General features: G+C 58.6%; 1 protein-coding gene across 9 annotated transcripts in view; it reads right to left on the reverse strand.

Moving 5' to 3' along the window:
• Positions 1-15,189, reverse strand: part of DNHD1 (dynein heavy chain domain 1) — a 238,199-nt gene that overhangs the window by 16,181 nt on the left and 206,829 nt on the right. For 8 of the 9 annotated variants that reach the window (XM_039529722.1, XM_039529729.1, XM_039529697.1 and 5 more), the window contains 3 exons: positions 10,083-10,514; positions 2,352-2,793; positions 1,941-2,087 (listed from right to left, as the gene is read on the reverse strand). In XM_039529722.1, coding sequence (XP_039385656.1) covers positions 1,941-2,087; positions 2,352-2,793; positions 10,083-10,514 — 1,021 coding nt within the window. Of the gene's footprint in view, positions 1-1,940; positions 2,088-2,351; positions 2,794-10,020; positions 10,515-15,189 lie in introns of those variants that run through there. The other variant, XM_039529757.1, reaches the window with a different exon arrangement.

Raw genomic sequence — 15,189 nt, forward strand, 5'->3', positions numbered from 1 at the left:
CAACAGCCTGACCCCAACGCCAGCCCAGCCCCCTACAGCCTGACCCACCATCGCCTGCCCAGTCCCGCACAGCCTGACCCCCCATTGCCTGCCCAGCCCCCCACAGCCTGACTGCCTGTGACGTTATGAGTATAATATCTCATTAAAAGGTGACAGGGCCAGAAAGAGTTAAACAACTCACCTCACCGACTGACCTGACCCATAGGTGAACCTTAAGGACTGGTTAGGAAGATATGTAAATGAACAGAGCTTTGAAATGCAAGTCTGCATTGGTAGAGGTAGAAGGGGAGATGTTTGCTCAGGTTGTGTAATGTAAACAAACAAGTCTTGTCTATTGCTATAGTTTTAATTCAAAGATCAAAAAAAGAATATTAACATTTATAATAATACTTGAGTGAAATAGTGTTATTGTCTATGTGTCTCTTTGAAGGTTGTGGTAACCTGTATCTGAACTGTTAATGGATAAATTACTCTGTGCTAATTGCCAGGATGTTTGGGAGATAAGCCTATTGTTTTCTCAGGCCGAAAGGCTGCTGGAAATGTATAAGAACCTGGGACACGATCCTGCTTCATCTCAGATCTGCTTTGGGTTTCAAGAGGGGGAAACCTTAAGCCATAAGGATTGAGATCCCCAGTCACTGACTGGAGTCACCCTGAATATGGACATTGGACTGTAACCTCTGGACTATTTCTAAAAGGACTTTTAGCAACTACAAGCTCATCTCTGCTGTGTAGCTGAACCTCAAGAATTGAATTCAAGTCTGTCTGTACATTGATCTTTTAACCAACTCTCTCTCTCTTTTCCCTTTTAATAAATTTTAGCTTAGTTACTAATAATTGGCTGTAGCGTGTATTTTGGGTAAGAGCTAAGTTATAATTGGACCTGGGCATGTGGCTGATCCTTTGGGATTGGAAGAACCTTTTCTTTTATATGATGAGATCAGATTTTCAGGAATCATCATCATATATCTGACAGGTGTGTCTGGACGGAGGCCTGAGGCTGGGCACTTTAAGGGAACTGCGGGGTTTGGACTCTAAGTGACCAGTGAGGTACTAGAGAAGCTGTTCTGTGCTGGTTGGTAAATCTAAGTATTGGAATAACCACCAGCGTTTGGGGTTTCTCTGCCCCGTTTGGTTTGCAATTCACCCTGATTGAGTGACCTCAGCTGGCTCCCACGGGCAGCACCGTCACACTGCCATTGCCTACCCAGCCCCCCATTCTATCACCTGCCCAGCCCCCCACAGCCTGACCCCATTGCCTGCCCAGCCCCCACAGCCTGACTGCCATTGCCTGCCCAGTCCCCATAGCCTGCCCAGCCCCCACAGCCTGACCCCCATTGCCTGCCCAGCCCCCACAGCCTAACTGCCATTGCCTGCCCAGCCCCCATAGCCTGCCCAGCCCCACAGCCTGACCCCATTGCCTGCCCAGCCCCACAGCCTGACTGCCATTGCCTACCCAGCCCCCATTCTATCACCTGCCCAGCCCCACAGCCTGACCCCATCACCTGCCCAGCCCCCCACAGCCTGACTGCCATCGCTTGTCCAGCCCCCCAGTCTATTGCCTCCCCTGATCCCCACAGCCTGCCCCCATCACCAGCCCCGCCCCCCCCAGCCTGACCCCCATCACCTGCCCAGCCCCCCACAGCCTGACTGCCATTGCCTGCCCAGCCCCCCACAGCCTGACCCCCATCGCCTGCCCAGCCCTCCTCAGCTGCTCCCTACTTCCCGGAGGTGACAGGCCCCAGCATGCAATAACCATCTGACTCAGGGACTGCAGGCCTGGAGCCGCCATCTCTGGGGAGGCCAGTTGTCTGTAGGGGGAGTGTGCTGGGGGCCCAGGCTCTAGAGGACAGGTCAGGCCCAGTGGCATGCTGGGGGCATGCAGTGTCTACACCACGCCCTGCACTGCAGCTGGTCACGGCTCACATGCCCGCCCTTACCGGCACTGGCTGCAGCCAGGAGGTTCTGCTCCAGCCTGGGGTCTGTAGCCGACAGCACCTGGAGATTTTTCTCAGGTGACTCTTCATTGCTCCCTGACTCCTCAGCACTGGACAGCGTGTCCGAGCCGGCAAAGAGCCGGGACTCATCTGGAGGAGACAGGAGAAGGTTCCTACTCGGAGTGTGAAAAGGGGCTCGCAGAAGGGCCCTTCCTTCCCTGAGGCCCCGGTGGGGCTGGGGGAACTTTTCAGGAGACGCCAGGAACCTGAGCTGTGCAGAAGGAACAACCTCTCGCTCTAGAGCCACTGGCACCTGACAACAGAGGGCTCATTCACGCCCCCACCCAGGACAGAGGGCCAGGAGCTGGGCTGGGGGGCTGGTCCCAGGCCTGGCTTCTCATTCCCCTCACTCACCCTCCTCCACTTTCTGTGCCATGAGGAGCCAGGTGAGGGCCTGCTGGTCAGGGTCGAGCAGCAGGGGCCAGCAGCGGGAGCAGGCATGAGTGTCTGTGTGGAGCAGCAGGGCGGCCTGGCGGCCCGCCGGGTCCTGCGGCTTCTGGTCCCTGTCCCACGCACGCTGCTCCCGCTCGGAGCTCAGCAGGGCCAGCAGGCTGAAATCCTGGCGCACAGGCAGCAGGGCTGGGCCCCGGGGGGCTGGGCCAGGGCAGGGCAGCTCTTTCTCCAGCAACCTCCGCACGTCATCTGGCCCCAGGGAGCTTTGGCGCCTGGCACAGATATCCTGCCACTTCTCCAGCAGCTCCTGGCGCCGCGGCGGGGGGAAGGCGCCCATGTAGGAGAGAGCGGCTGCACAAAGGAGTGCGTCCCCCTGGGCCGTGCTGCAGTTCTGCTCCAAGCGCTGTCAGGAGACAAGGCAGGGTCAGCAGGGAGCCTCAGGCCCCAATCAATCCCTGCCCCCCGGGGGAGAGCCCCACACCCAGACCTGGAGCCCCACCCTCAGGGGGAGTCCTGTTCCCAGACCCCACCCCGGTGGGGGAGTCCTGCTCCCAGATCCTGTACACCCCTGTGACGAAGTGGGAATGTTCTTGATGTATTAGGGGGATTATTGACCTGGGAAGGTTGCAGGGGAGTTGGGACGGCCTGCATTGGGGAAAGGAGCATATCTGAGCATGTAACATGAGAACCCAGGAGGGGGGCTGGCAGCTTATCAACTGCTCAGGCGGGAGGAGAGCCCCAGGCCAGCTGCTCTGGGGGGCTGGATGCTCCGGACACCAGGTTCTCGGTTTACCGGGTGGGTGCGGGGCTGCCCCTCCGGAGCGAGTGCCTTGTTTCCCTGGAGGTGGATGGGAGGAGGGTCAATGGATACTGGGACACCGGCGCTGGGGTGACGCTGGCCTGGCCCGACGTGGTAGCTCCAGATCAGGTGATGCCCAACACCTACCTGACCTTGACGGGGGTGCGCGGGACCCCATTCAAGGTGCCCGTGGCGAGGGTACACTTGAAATGGGGGGACAAGGAGGGCCCCCAAGGAAGTGGGGGTGCACCCCCATTTGCCCACTGAGGTGTTAATGGGGGGGGTACATGGAGAACTGGCCAAGCAACCCCCATGGTGCCCTGGTCGTGACTCGTAGCCAGAGCCGGCGAGGGGCCCTGCCCCCTGACAACGGGGAGGGTACGTTGCCCGAGGTGCAGGACCCTAACCCAGTGGGGAGGGGCCACCCAGGGACACGGCTCAAGGAGGCTGCAGCTTCAGACCCAGCCAATGAGAAAGAGCAGATCCCCATCCCTGTCCCAGCTGCCAAGTTCCAGACCGAGGTGCAGAAAGATCCCTCCTTGCGGAAGATAAGGGACCTGGCCAACCTCAGTGTGGTACAGACCATGGTGGGAGGTTGCCGGAAAAGGTTCCTATGGGAGAAGGGGTTCCTGTACCGAGAATGGGCTTCCCCAGGGGAAATGGAGTCAGGGGGAATTAGGAGGCAGCTGGTGGAGTTGTCACAGAGTGTGGGGGGGAGACTACACCCAGCACCCCCGGCTTCCTGCGATTCCCCAGGACTCTCAGCCGAAGGTTTATTTAGATGACAGGAACACAGTCCAAAACAGGTCTTGCCAGTACAAACAATAGGATCCCCTTTAGTTAGGTCCATCTGGGGCCCCAGGGAGGCCACAGCCCCATCAGGGCGCCCCTCTCCATTTCCCAGCGAGCTCCGAACTGAAACTCCCTCCAGCCTCACTCAGCCTCCCCCCGGCTCCTCCCCCAGCCGTTGTGTCCTTTGTCCAGGTTCCCGGGCAGAGGTGTCCCCTGGCCTCCAACCCCCCCCGTGTTCTCAGGTTACCTGCTCAGGTCTCCTCCCTTCCCCAATGCAGACAGCCCCAGGAAAACTCCCCTGCATCCTTCCCAGTGTTAGGCCTGAATAAAGATGTAGCACAAAACCAGTTATGCCAATCTGACTGAAGTCAGCATGTTTCATAAAGCCCTGGGAAAAAGTGAGATAAGAAAGGGAGGTGCATTCCTCAAGTTACCAGCTGCGTTAACTCCTGTCTTCCAGTGTCTGGTGCTTGGCAACTATGCTGATAAGAAAGTTGCTGGGGCATCACAACTTGCTTACATTATAAAGAAAGACAGATGTGCTTTGTTATTAGGGTTTGTTACTAACCAAAGGGGGGTGGGATATGGGTTGTGTGAAGTGAATAATTTATGACGTAATAAAACTGTCTATATAGGCTAGTACTAAGCTGTAAAGGCTGCTGGTTCTCTTCGGATACGAGCAGTTCTTTACTGACACGTGCACTTGTCAATAAAGAGCTTTTGTTTCGGACCTTGCTGGTGTTGCCTGTCTCTCTGCGGTCAGACAACGAACTTCGCTGTTGGGGTTCGAGTCCCCGACACCAGGCCAACACGCCCCACTCAGCAAACCCATAACACAGCAAGAACAGTCCCACTTCATCACAACCCCACTCCTAGCAACCCCTGCATCCAGAGTCTATACCCTGATCTCCAGCCCTCGCACCAAGACGGACTGACCCTACACACGGCCCCCTCCCTCCAGCCAGAGGGAGCAGCTCCTGGATGTGGGAACTGGCAGCACCAAGAAGTGCCACTGCCTGGCTCTGACTGCTGCAGCCCAGGGCAGCTCCGGATTTGGCCTACAGGAGCTCCAGTCGTTACCTGGGATGCCGGCTGCCCCGGGCGTCGGGGAGGGGACGGGACGAGGCCGGCCCAGTCGTTACCTGGGACACCGGCTACCCCAGGCATCGGGGAGAGGACGGGACGGGATGAGGCCGGCCCTGTCGTTACCTGGGACGCCAGCTGCCCCGGGTGTCAGGGAGGGGACAGGACGTGACAAGGCCGGCCCTGTCGTTACCTGGGACCCCGGCTGCCCCAGTGTCACGGAGTGTAGGGGAGTCAGGCCCTGCACCCCCGGGCTCCCTGCTGATTCACCAGGACTCTCAGCCAGCCAGTAAAGCAGAAGGTTTATTTAGCCGACAGGAACACAGTCCAACACAGATCTTGCAGGCACAGATAACAGGATCCACCCCTGTTAGGTCCATCTTGGGGCCCCATAACCCCCATCGGGGATCAGAGCCCTCTCTCTCTGCTTCCCCTCTGTTCCCCAGCCAGCTCCAGTCTGTCCAACCCCCTCCGGCCCCTCCTCTCTCCTCCGCTTCTTTCCCGGGCCAGGAGGTCACCTGACCCCTTTGTCTCCAACACCTTCAGCCAGCACCTTTGCAGGGAGGGGCCCGGCCATCAGTTGCTAGGAGACAGAGTGTCAGGCATTTGCTGCATGGCCTTTTGCTGCTAGATACTTAGGATCTGTACCCAGCCCCCAGTGCGAACAGTCCCACTTCGTCACACCTCTCCCCCCTTCGAGACCGAACTGAGCAGGGTCACTCCAGCCAGTGACCTGGGGAAGTTCAAACCCACCTACATTCCCAGAGAGGCCCCAGGGTCCCCCCCGTTCTGGGGGGAGAGTTACCCCAGGTCATTCCAGTTTCCTGCCCCCCTGTAGGTCGGGGGGACTCGAGGGCACTTGCAGGTGGCAGGGGGGAAGCCTTATGCCGCCCGCGCCCTTTCCCCACCCCAGTACCCCTGGGGCGCACGCTGGGCTGGGGCCTTCTCCCCACGTTCCAGTCTGGGGGGGCTGTGATTCGGGCTCTCTCGGTTCAGAGCCCCCCTTCTGACCCTGGCCCCCCTCCGCACAGGCTCCTCAGGGTGGGGCGAGGGTCTTACAGCCATCTCCCCCCTGTCCCGGGCCTTCCTCCCCCTCTGGCAGAAGTCACAGGAGCGGCAGTGCTGCCGGACATGGGCAAAGACCCCAGGCCAGTAATAGTTCTGCAGCAGCCGCTGCTGGGTAAGCCAGGCTCCCTGGTGCCCTGAGGGGGGAATGTCATGGGCCCGGCACAGCAGCTGGTGGCGATACTCCTGGGGTACCACCAGCTGCCTCCTGATCCCCCCTGACTCCATCTTCCCTGGGGGAGCCCATTCTCGGTACAGGAGCCCCTTCTCCCACAGGAACCTTTTCCGGCCACCTCGTCCCATGGTCTGTTCCCCCCCCCCCCCGAGGTTGGCCAGGTCCCCTATCCTCCGCAAGGAGGGGTCTTCCCGCACCGCGACCTGGTACTCAGCCGCTGGGGCAGGGACGGGGATCTGCTCTCTCTCACCAGCTGGGTCTGAGGCCACAGCCTCTCTGAGCCCTGTCCCTGGGCGTTCCCTCCCCACTGGGTCAGGGTCCGGTGCCTCGGGCAGAGTACCTTCCCCGGTGTCAGGGTGCAGAGCCCTGCGTCGACTCTGACTACGGTTCACGGCCAGGGCACCCCGGGTGTTACTTGGCCAGTCCTCGAGATCCCCCCCCATTAACACCTCCGTGGGCAAATGTGGGTGCACCCCCACGTCCTTGGGGCCCTCCTTGTCCCCCCACTTCAGGTGTACCCTCACCACAGGCACCTTGAATGGGGTCCCGATCACACCCCTCAGGGTCAGGTAGGTGTTGGGCACCATCCGATCTGGGTCCACCACCTTGGGCCGGGCCAGCGTCACCTCTGCGCCCGTGTCCCAGTACCCAGTGACCTCCCTCCCGTCCACCTCCAGGGGAACAAGGCACTCGCTCCGGAGGGGCAGCCCCGTGCCCACCCTGTAAACCCAAAACTCAGGGTGGGGAGCATCCCGCCTCTCGGAGGGGTCGACCCGGGCCCCCCCTCCCTCCTTCGCAGGTGGTACGCGGCCAGCCCCCCTTTCCTGCGAACGCTGCCCCTCATCCGGCTGGGTCTCTACCAAGTTGACCCGGTGTGGGGTTGGTCTGCTCAGTTTGTCCCGGAGCTTCGGGCACTGGGCCCGTATGTAGCCTTGTTGGCCACATTGATAGCAGCCCATGTCTCGTGGGTCCCCTCGAGTGGGACGGCTGGACCTGATGCCAGATGCTTCCCTTTGGTGGGGGCCCTCCCTCGGCTGCTCCTGGGAGGTCCCATGGTGACTCTCTCTCTGCGTCGAGGCAGACCTGCTCTTTCGAGACACCTCCCTATTATCCCTTGCCCGACTGTCCATGTATTGGCCGGCCAGCTGGCCTGCATGCTGCAGGTTCTCCGGCTTCTGGTCCATCAACCACAGCCTCAGGTCCGACGGGCACTGCTCATACAGGTGCTCCAGTATGAATAGGTCAAGCAGGTCCTCTTTAGTTTGGGCCCCAGCCGTCCACTTGCGGGCATATCCCTGAGCCCGGTTGACCAGTTGGAGGTATGTGACCTCCCGGGTCTTATGTTGACTCCGGAACCTCTTCCGGTACATCTCCGGGGTCAGCCCAAACTCGCGGAGCAGGGCCTCTTTGAACAGGTTGTAGTCCCCCGCCTCCGCCCCTTTCATTCGGCTGTACACCTCCACGGCGGTGGAGTCCAGTAAGGGGGTGAGAAACTGGATCCTGTCTGCAGGGTCAACCCGGTGCAGCGCGCAGGCCGTCTCAAAGGCCGTCAGGAAGGTGTCTATGTCCTCCCCCTCCTTACGCCGGGCCAGGAAGCTTGTATCAAAGCTCTTTGTAGGCTTGGGTCCCCCCTCACTCACCGCAGCCGGGGCCTTACTGTTGTTCAGCTGGGCCAGGCCCAGCTCATGTTTACGTTGTTTCTCCTTCTCCCTCTCCTCGTATTCACGCTGCTTCTGCTTCTCCTCCAGCTCACGCTGGCTTTGTCTCTCCTCACGTTCCCTCTGTCTCTCCTCATGTTCCCTCTGTTCCTTACGCTCCTCCATCTCTCTCAGTTGTATCTCTCTCTCCAAGTCCAGCCACCTGCGCTCCACGGAGGCCGAGCGTCGCCGGGATGATCCCCGGCTGGGGGGTGAGCTTCGCCGGGCCGATCCCCTGCTGGCCGGAGGGGTCACGGTGCCCTCGGTAGCTGGGCTCCTCCTCCCCCTCCCCCTCGGCCTAGGGGTGGGAGGTCTCGGGAAGCCCTCAGCGGCCGGCTGACCACTCCCAGCGGGGACAGACACTGGTGCCTGCGCTGCATCTGCCTGGCTGCTTCCCTCAGAGACAGGGATCAGTTCATTCACACGATCTGCGTCCTCCAGCTGGAAAATCAGCTGGGCCTTGGTGAGCTTCCCACTGTGCAGCCCTCTCCGCTGGCACAGCCCCACCAGGTCACACTTGCGCTGCGTGGCAAACATCTTCCTGCTGGCCGCTCGCAGGCCGGGGTGCTCGCCGCTCCCCACAGGTTCCAGGGGGACTCCAAGTGTGCCAGTCCTTCAGGTCACCACCTCTCTGCCAGGGTCGAGCTGCAGCCTCCTCCGCCCCTGGAATCGCTCACTGTGATCCCCCGGGGGACCCTGTTACTGCAAAGTCCTTCTCTCTGGTCACACTCTCCCAGGGGTTAATCACCCCTTCGTTTTACTGCTCCCCAGTCGCTTACTGCAGGAAGCGTCGTCCACGGAGTGCAGTAGATCCCACCGCTGCCACCAGTTGTCACGGAGTGTAGGGGAGTCAGGCCCTGCACCCCCGGGCTCCCTGCCGATTCACCAGGACTCTCAGCCAGCCAGTAAAGCAGAAGGTTTATTTAGACGACAGGAATACAGTCCAACACAGATCTTGCAGGCACAGATAACAGGATCCTCCCCCGTTAGGTCCATCTTGGGGCCCCATAACCCCCATCGGGGATCAGAGCCCTCTCTCTCTGCTTCCCCTCTTTCCCCAGCCAACTCCAGTCTGCCCAACCCCCTCCGGCCCCTCCTCTCTCCTCCGCTTCTTTCCCGGGCCAGGAGGTCACCTGACCCCTTTGTCTCCAACACCTTTAGCCAGCACCTTTGCAGGGAGGGGCCCGGCCATCAGTTGCTAGGAGACAGAGTGTCAGGCATTTGCTGCATGGCCTTTTGCTGCTAGATACTTAGGATCTGTACCCAGCCCCCAGTAAGACCAGTCCCACTTCGTCACACCCAGGCGTCGGGGAGGGGACAGGACGAGGCCGGCCCGGTCGTTACCTGGGACATCGGCTGCCCCGGGCGTCGGGGAGGGGACGGGAGGAGGCCGGCCCGGTCGTTACCTGGGACGCCGGCTGCCCCGGGCGCCAGGGACGGGACGGGACAGGACAGGACGAGGCTGGACCAGTTGTTACCTGGGACGCCGGCTGCCCCGGGCGTCGGGGACGGGACGGGACGGGACGAGGCCAGCCCGGCCGTTACCTGGGACCCCGGATGTCCTGGGCATTGGAAAGGGGACGGGACGAGGCCGGCCCTGTCGTTACCTGGGACGCCGGCTGCCCCGGGCGTCGGGGAGGGGAGGGGACAGGACGAGGCCGGCCCGGTCGTTACCTGGGACCCCAGCTGCCTCGGGCGTCGGGGACGGGACGGGACGGGACGGGACGGGACGCGACGAGGCCGGCCCTGTCGTTACCTGGGACGCTGGCTGTCCCGGGCATTGGGGACGGGACGGGACGGGTCGGGACGCGACGAGGCCGGCCCAGTCGTTACCTGGGACCCCGGCTGCCCGGGGCGTCGAGGCGAGGAGGGGACGAGGCCGGCCCAGTCGTTACCTGGGATGCTGGCTGTCCCGGGCGTTGGGGACGGGACGGGACGAGGCCGGCCCAGTCGTTACCTGGGACCCCGGCTGCCCCGAGCATCGAGGAGAGGAGGGGACGAGGCCGGCCTGGTCATTACCTGGGACGCCGGCTGTCCCAGGCGTCAGGGACGGGATGGGACGAGGCTGGCCCGGTCGTTACCTCCACAGCTGCCGTCCAGTTGGCCACATGCATTGCCACCGAGCTCTCAACGGTGTCAGCCTTCTCCTTCTCCTGCAGGACATGATTGAGGTCGCGGGCCAGGGCCTCCTGATGCTCGGTGGCCTGCAGCAGCTCCACGCCCCAGCCCGAGCTCAACTCTTTCAGCTTCTCAGCCTGCAGGCGCCGGTCGCCCAGCCGCCCCTTCTCCGCCCGAATCTGGGCCTTGCAGTGCTGCAGCTGCATCAAGGTGGGCTCCCAAATGCGCAGAGCCCGGTGGTACCAGTAGATGGCGCAGATCCACTGGCACAGGGCAGCCGCGGCTTTGCTGACGCTCTGCAGGGAGGCAGCGCAGAAGCTCTCGTCCGACACCACCTGGCCCAGCTCCTGGAACAGGTTGTTGGGGAGCTCATCCTTCGGGTAGAAGAGCAGCTCCTGGAGAGCAGAGAGGAGATGGGTGAGGCTGGGCTCGGGGAGGGGGGCCTCCTGGCGCATCCCAAACCCAGACCCTGACCCCCAGCGTAGCATCCTGGGTGGCCCTATTTGTTAATCCCGCCCCACACCGGGTCTTGCATTTTTATTCCACTTCCCCCAGCAAAGCCCGCGGCTGCCGACTCTCGCAAGAGCGAGCGTGTCCCCCATGCTATTCACACCCAAATGGGAGCTGGGCCGGGGCAGACATGAGCTGCACACATGTTTGACATGGGGACCGAGGAGGGATTTACTGGTTTCCTGATCGTGCTGCCATGGGGTTGTTTTGCCCACCCAATCCTGCCCACCACCAAGTGCACCCGCACTATTATGGCAGGCAGGGTTGCCAGCCCTCCAGGATTGTCCTGGAGTCTCCAGGAGTTAACGATGAATCTTTAATTGAAGCTTATGTCATGGGGTGGCCCCTCCAGGAATACGTCCAACCAAGCCTGGCCACCCCATGGCAGCGGGTCCTGCGGGCCCCCAGTCCTCCTGCAGGGCTGTACCACAGAGCTCACCCCAAGAGCAGCGGGGTCTGTGGTCTCATAGGGACTCGCCTCTGCCCCCGGTGGGAGCTGGGGATGGGGGCGGGAATTGGGGATGGGAGGCGGGAGGTGGGGTGGGGCCTGGGAGCTGGGGCCGAGGGCTGAGAGCAGGGGCTGAGAGGTGGGGAGCTGGAGCTGGGGCCAGGGGCTGGGGCTGGGGCGGGAGCTGGGGTAGGGGTGGGAACTGGGGCTGGGACGAGGGGCTGGGAGCAGGGGCTGAGGGCTGGGAGGTGGGGGCAGGGGCTGGGGGCTAGAGCTGGGGGCGGGGGCTGGTGTGGGGGCTGGGAGGCGGGGCCTGGGAGCGGGGGACTGGGGCTGGAGCAGATCGGAGCCGAGTGCCGGAGCCGCCAGCTGGGCAGAGTGAGGGAGACCCTGGGCACAGGGCCCAGCGCAGGGAGATGCCCCCAGGCCACGAGGCCTTGCAACCCAGACGGGGAGGGGGCTCGTAACCCCCATGGGGCGGGAGGGGGCTGCCACCGAGATCCTGAGGGCGTGTGGCCACCGCCAGAGCGAGTGTCTGACCTGCGGCACAGCCAGGGACTGAGCGGGCCCTGACATTCCCTGCCACCGAGCGGGGTGCCGGCTTTTCCCTCCACCTTTTACTTATTTTGAGGGACTTGCTGTGTAATAAATCGTGTTTGCTTTGAACTCTGTGCAATGATCAGTGGGACAGGGAGCGCCTGGAGTGGACAGAGCCCCCCAGAGTGGGGACACCCAAGCCCTGTCCTAAGCACGACAGCCAGATTGGGGGTCGAGCCCCAGGAATCCTGGGCCCAGCCTGGCCGGGGGTCCGAGGACTCTGCCACCCAGGGGAGTGGGAGGGGAGCCCTCGAGTCAGGCGGGCCGCTGGGTAAGGGAGCGGGGGCTCAGATTGCACCGCGGGGGGGTGGGGGGATCAGCCAGGAGAGCTGCCCACAATAGCAGGACCATTCCCCTGCTTACGCTCTTACTGAGCATGTGCAGCACCACCAGGCAGCCTTCCGAAACACGGCAACAATTGATCAGTCAGTGGGCTGAGAATTCGGACTGGCCCGCGCCAGGGCTCCCATCTTCCCTTCCTCTGCCTTGGTCCCTTTCTCTGTCTGTAGACAGCCCCCCGTGTCTCCGAGAGCTGGCCCTGACCCCTTTCCTTGTTCCTCCAGCTTGGGGCCTTTGCCCTGCTTTCCTGCTGAGAGCTGAGGGAAATGGCCATCCTCTGGGCTGTTGCTTGCTAGGTGTGACTGTCCCAGCCACTGCGGTTTCTATTGTCTCTTCAGATCCTCCCTCCATTCACGTGTGTAGATTTTATTCAATTTGTTACTGACTTGGGTTTCCAACCAGGCTGCTGCTTGAGTCAAACCACCTCATTCCTTCCGGTTCCACGCCAGGCTTGTCTTCACAGAACCACAGAACCGGAAGGGATCTTGAGAGGTCAGCTAGTCCAGTCCCCTGCACTCATGACCATCCCTGACAGGTGTTTGTCCAACCTGCTCTTAAAAATCCCCAGTGATGGAGATTCCACAACCTCCCTAGGCAATTTATTCCAGTGCTTAACTACCCTGACAGGAAGCTTTTCCTAATGTCCAACCTAAACCGCCCTTGCTTCAATTTAAGCCCATTGCTTCTTGTCCTGTCCTCAGAGGTTAAGAAAAATGTTTCTCCCTCCTCCTTGTAACAACCTTTTACGTACTTGAAAACTGTTATCATGTTCCCTCTCAGTCTTCTCTTCTCCAGACTAAACAAACCCAATTTTTTCAATCTTCCCTCATAGGTCATGTTTTCTAGACCTTTTATCATTTTTGTTGCTCTTCTCTGGACTTTCTCCAATTTGTCCACAACTTTCCTGAAATGTGTCGCCCAGAACTGGACACAGTACTCCAGTTGGGGCTTAGTCAGAGGCAGAAGAATTACTTCTCGTGTCTTGCTTACAACACTCCTGCTAATGCATAACAGAATGATGTTCACTTTTTTTGCACCAGTGTTACACTGTTGACTCATATTTAGCTTGTGATCCACTCTGACCCCCAGATCCCTTTCTGCAGTGCTCCTTCCTAGGCAGTCATTTCCCATTGTGTATGTGTGCAGCACTACAGTGGTGCATGCACCACTGGCACCGGAGATCAGCGAGCAGTGTCCACTGGTCACACCTGCTCCCCTGATGACCTCAAGCCTCTACTTCCTCAAGTGTATGAAGGGGGCTGAGTGACCAACTAACCCTCAGCGCCTGCTCCACTATCAAGTCCAGGCTATAAGCCTTGGCAGTAGCAGGGAAAGGAGAATGGCTTGTGGAACACATGTAGACACCACATCTCAGAGAACTCCAGTTACTAACAGTAACTTTCCTTTTCTCTGAGTGCTTCTTTACATGTGTTCTCTTCTGGTGGCTCCCAAGCAGGATATAGTAGATGGAGGAGGATACTCCAAGTCTAATTAGACAAAGACTGCAAACACAGCCCTCCCAAATTGGGCATAGGAACAAGATGCATGACCCAAGGAGCAACAGCTAGTGAAAGTATGTTGTGATGTTATGAGTGTAATATAATATCTTATTGAAAGGTGACAGGGCCAGAAAGAGTTAATTATCTCATAGACTGACCTGACCCATGGCCAAACTTTAGAAACTGGTTAGGAAGATACCTAAACGAATAGAGCTTTGAAATGCAAGTCTGCATTGTTAGAGGTAGAAGGGGAGATGTTTGCTCAGGTCTTGTGATGTAAGCAAACAAGTCTTGTCTATTGCTATAGCTTTGATTCAAAGATCAAAAAAGGAGTATCAGTATCTAGAAAGACACTTGAGGGAAATAGTATTATTGTCTATGTGTCTCTTTGAAAGTTGTAGTAACCCTGTATCTGAACTGTTTAATGGATAAATTAACCTGTGCTAATTACCAGGATGGTTGGGAGAAGAAGTTAAGCCTATTGTTTTCACAGGCCAAAAGGCTGCTGGAAATGTATAAGAAGCCTGGGACACGATCCTGCTTCATCTCAGATCTGCTTTGGGTTTCAAGAGGGGGAAACCTTAAGCCATAAGGATTGAGATCCCCAGTGACTGACTGGAGTCACCCTGAATATGGACATTGGACTGTAACCTATGGACTATTTCTAAAAGGACTTTTGGCAACTACAAGCTCCTCTCTGCTATTTATCTGAACTTCAAGAATTGACTTCAAGTCTGTCTGTATATTGATCTTTTAACCAACACTCTCTCTCTTTTCTTTTTAAATAAATTTTAGCTTAGTTAATAAGAATTGGCTATTTTGGGTAAGATCTAAGTTATAATTGGACCTGGGTGTGTGGCTGATCCTTTGGGATTGGAAGAACCTTTTCTTTTATATGATGAGATAAGATTCTCAGTAATCATCATCATATGTTTGCCATGTGTGTCTGGATGGAGGCCTGAGGCTGGGCACTTTAAGGGAACTGCGTTGTTTGGACTCTAAGTGACCAGTGAGGTACTATAGAAGCTGTTCTGTGCTGGTTGGTAAATCTAAGTATTGGAATAACCACCAGCTTCTGGGGTTTGTCTGCTCCGTTCTGTTTGCAGTTCAACCTGATTGAGTGACCTCAGCTGGCTCCCATGGGCAGCACCGTCACCTATGTGTACTACTCAAATAGCAGCCCTCCACAGATCAGTGATGGGCATTCCCCTAAGACAGGCTGCAGAAGTGGCCTGGGCTCTGGTAGAATGTGACCTAACATGATCTGGGAGTTCTAAATTGGCCACATCACATAAAGAGTCTCTGAATCAGACTACCTGACCCTTGACTCTCTCAGCAATATGAATAGCCTAGGGGACTCTGCCTGAATCATTTTATTCCAGGCAAATAACATGACTTAGGGAGAAATTTAGGGTATGGCCAGAGTGTAACTTTATGCTTGGAAAAGTCAGACATGAGGTTCCCCCATGGATAGCTTCCAGTCCACAGACCCTACATGTCGATGTCATGGCAATGAGCAATGCCATCTTCACAGAAAAACCAAGAAATAAGCTTGAGGCCAGTGGCACGAATGGGGGTCCCATCAGACCTATGCGTACCACATGAAGATTCCACGAGGGAGAGGGTTAGCTTATCAGAGCAGAAACTCTCAGAAGACCTTTCACAAACTTTTTGGCT

Source organism: Mauremys reevesii, linkage group 1 (assembly GCF_016161935.1).
Source record: "Mauremys reevesii isolate NIE-2019 linkage group 1, ASM1616193v1, whole genome shotgun sequence".
Classification (NCBI taxonomy): domain Eukaryota; kingdom Metazoa; phylum Chordata; order Testudines; family Geoemydidae; genus Mauremys; species Mauremys reevesii.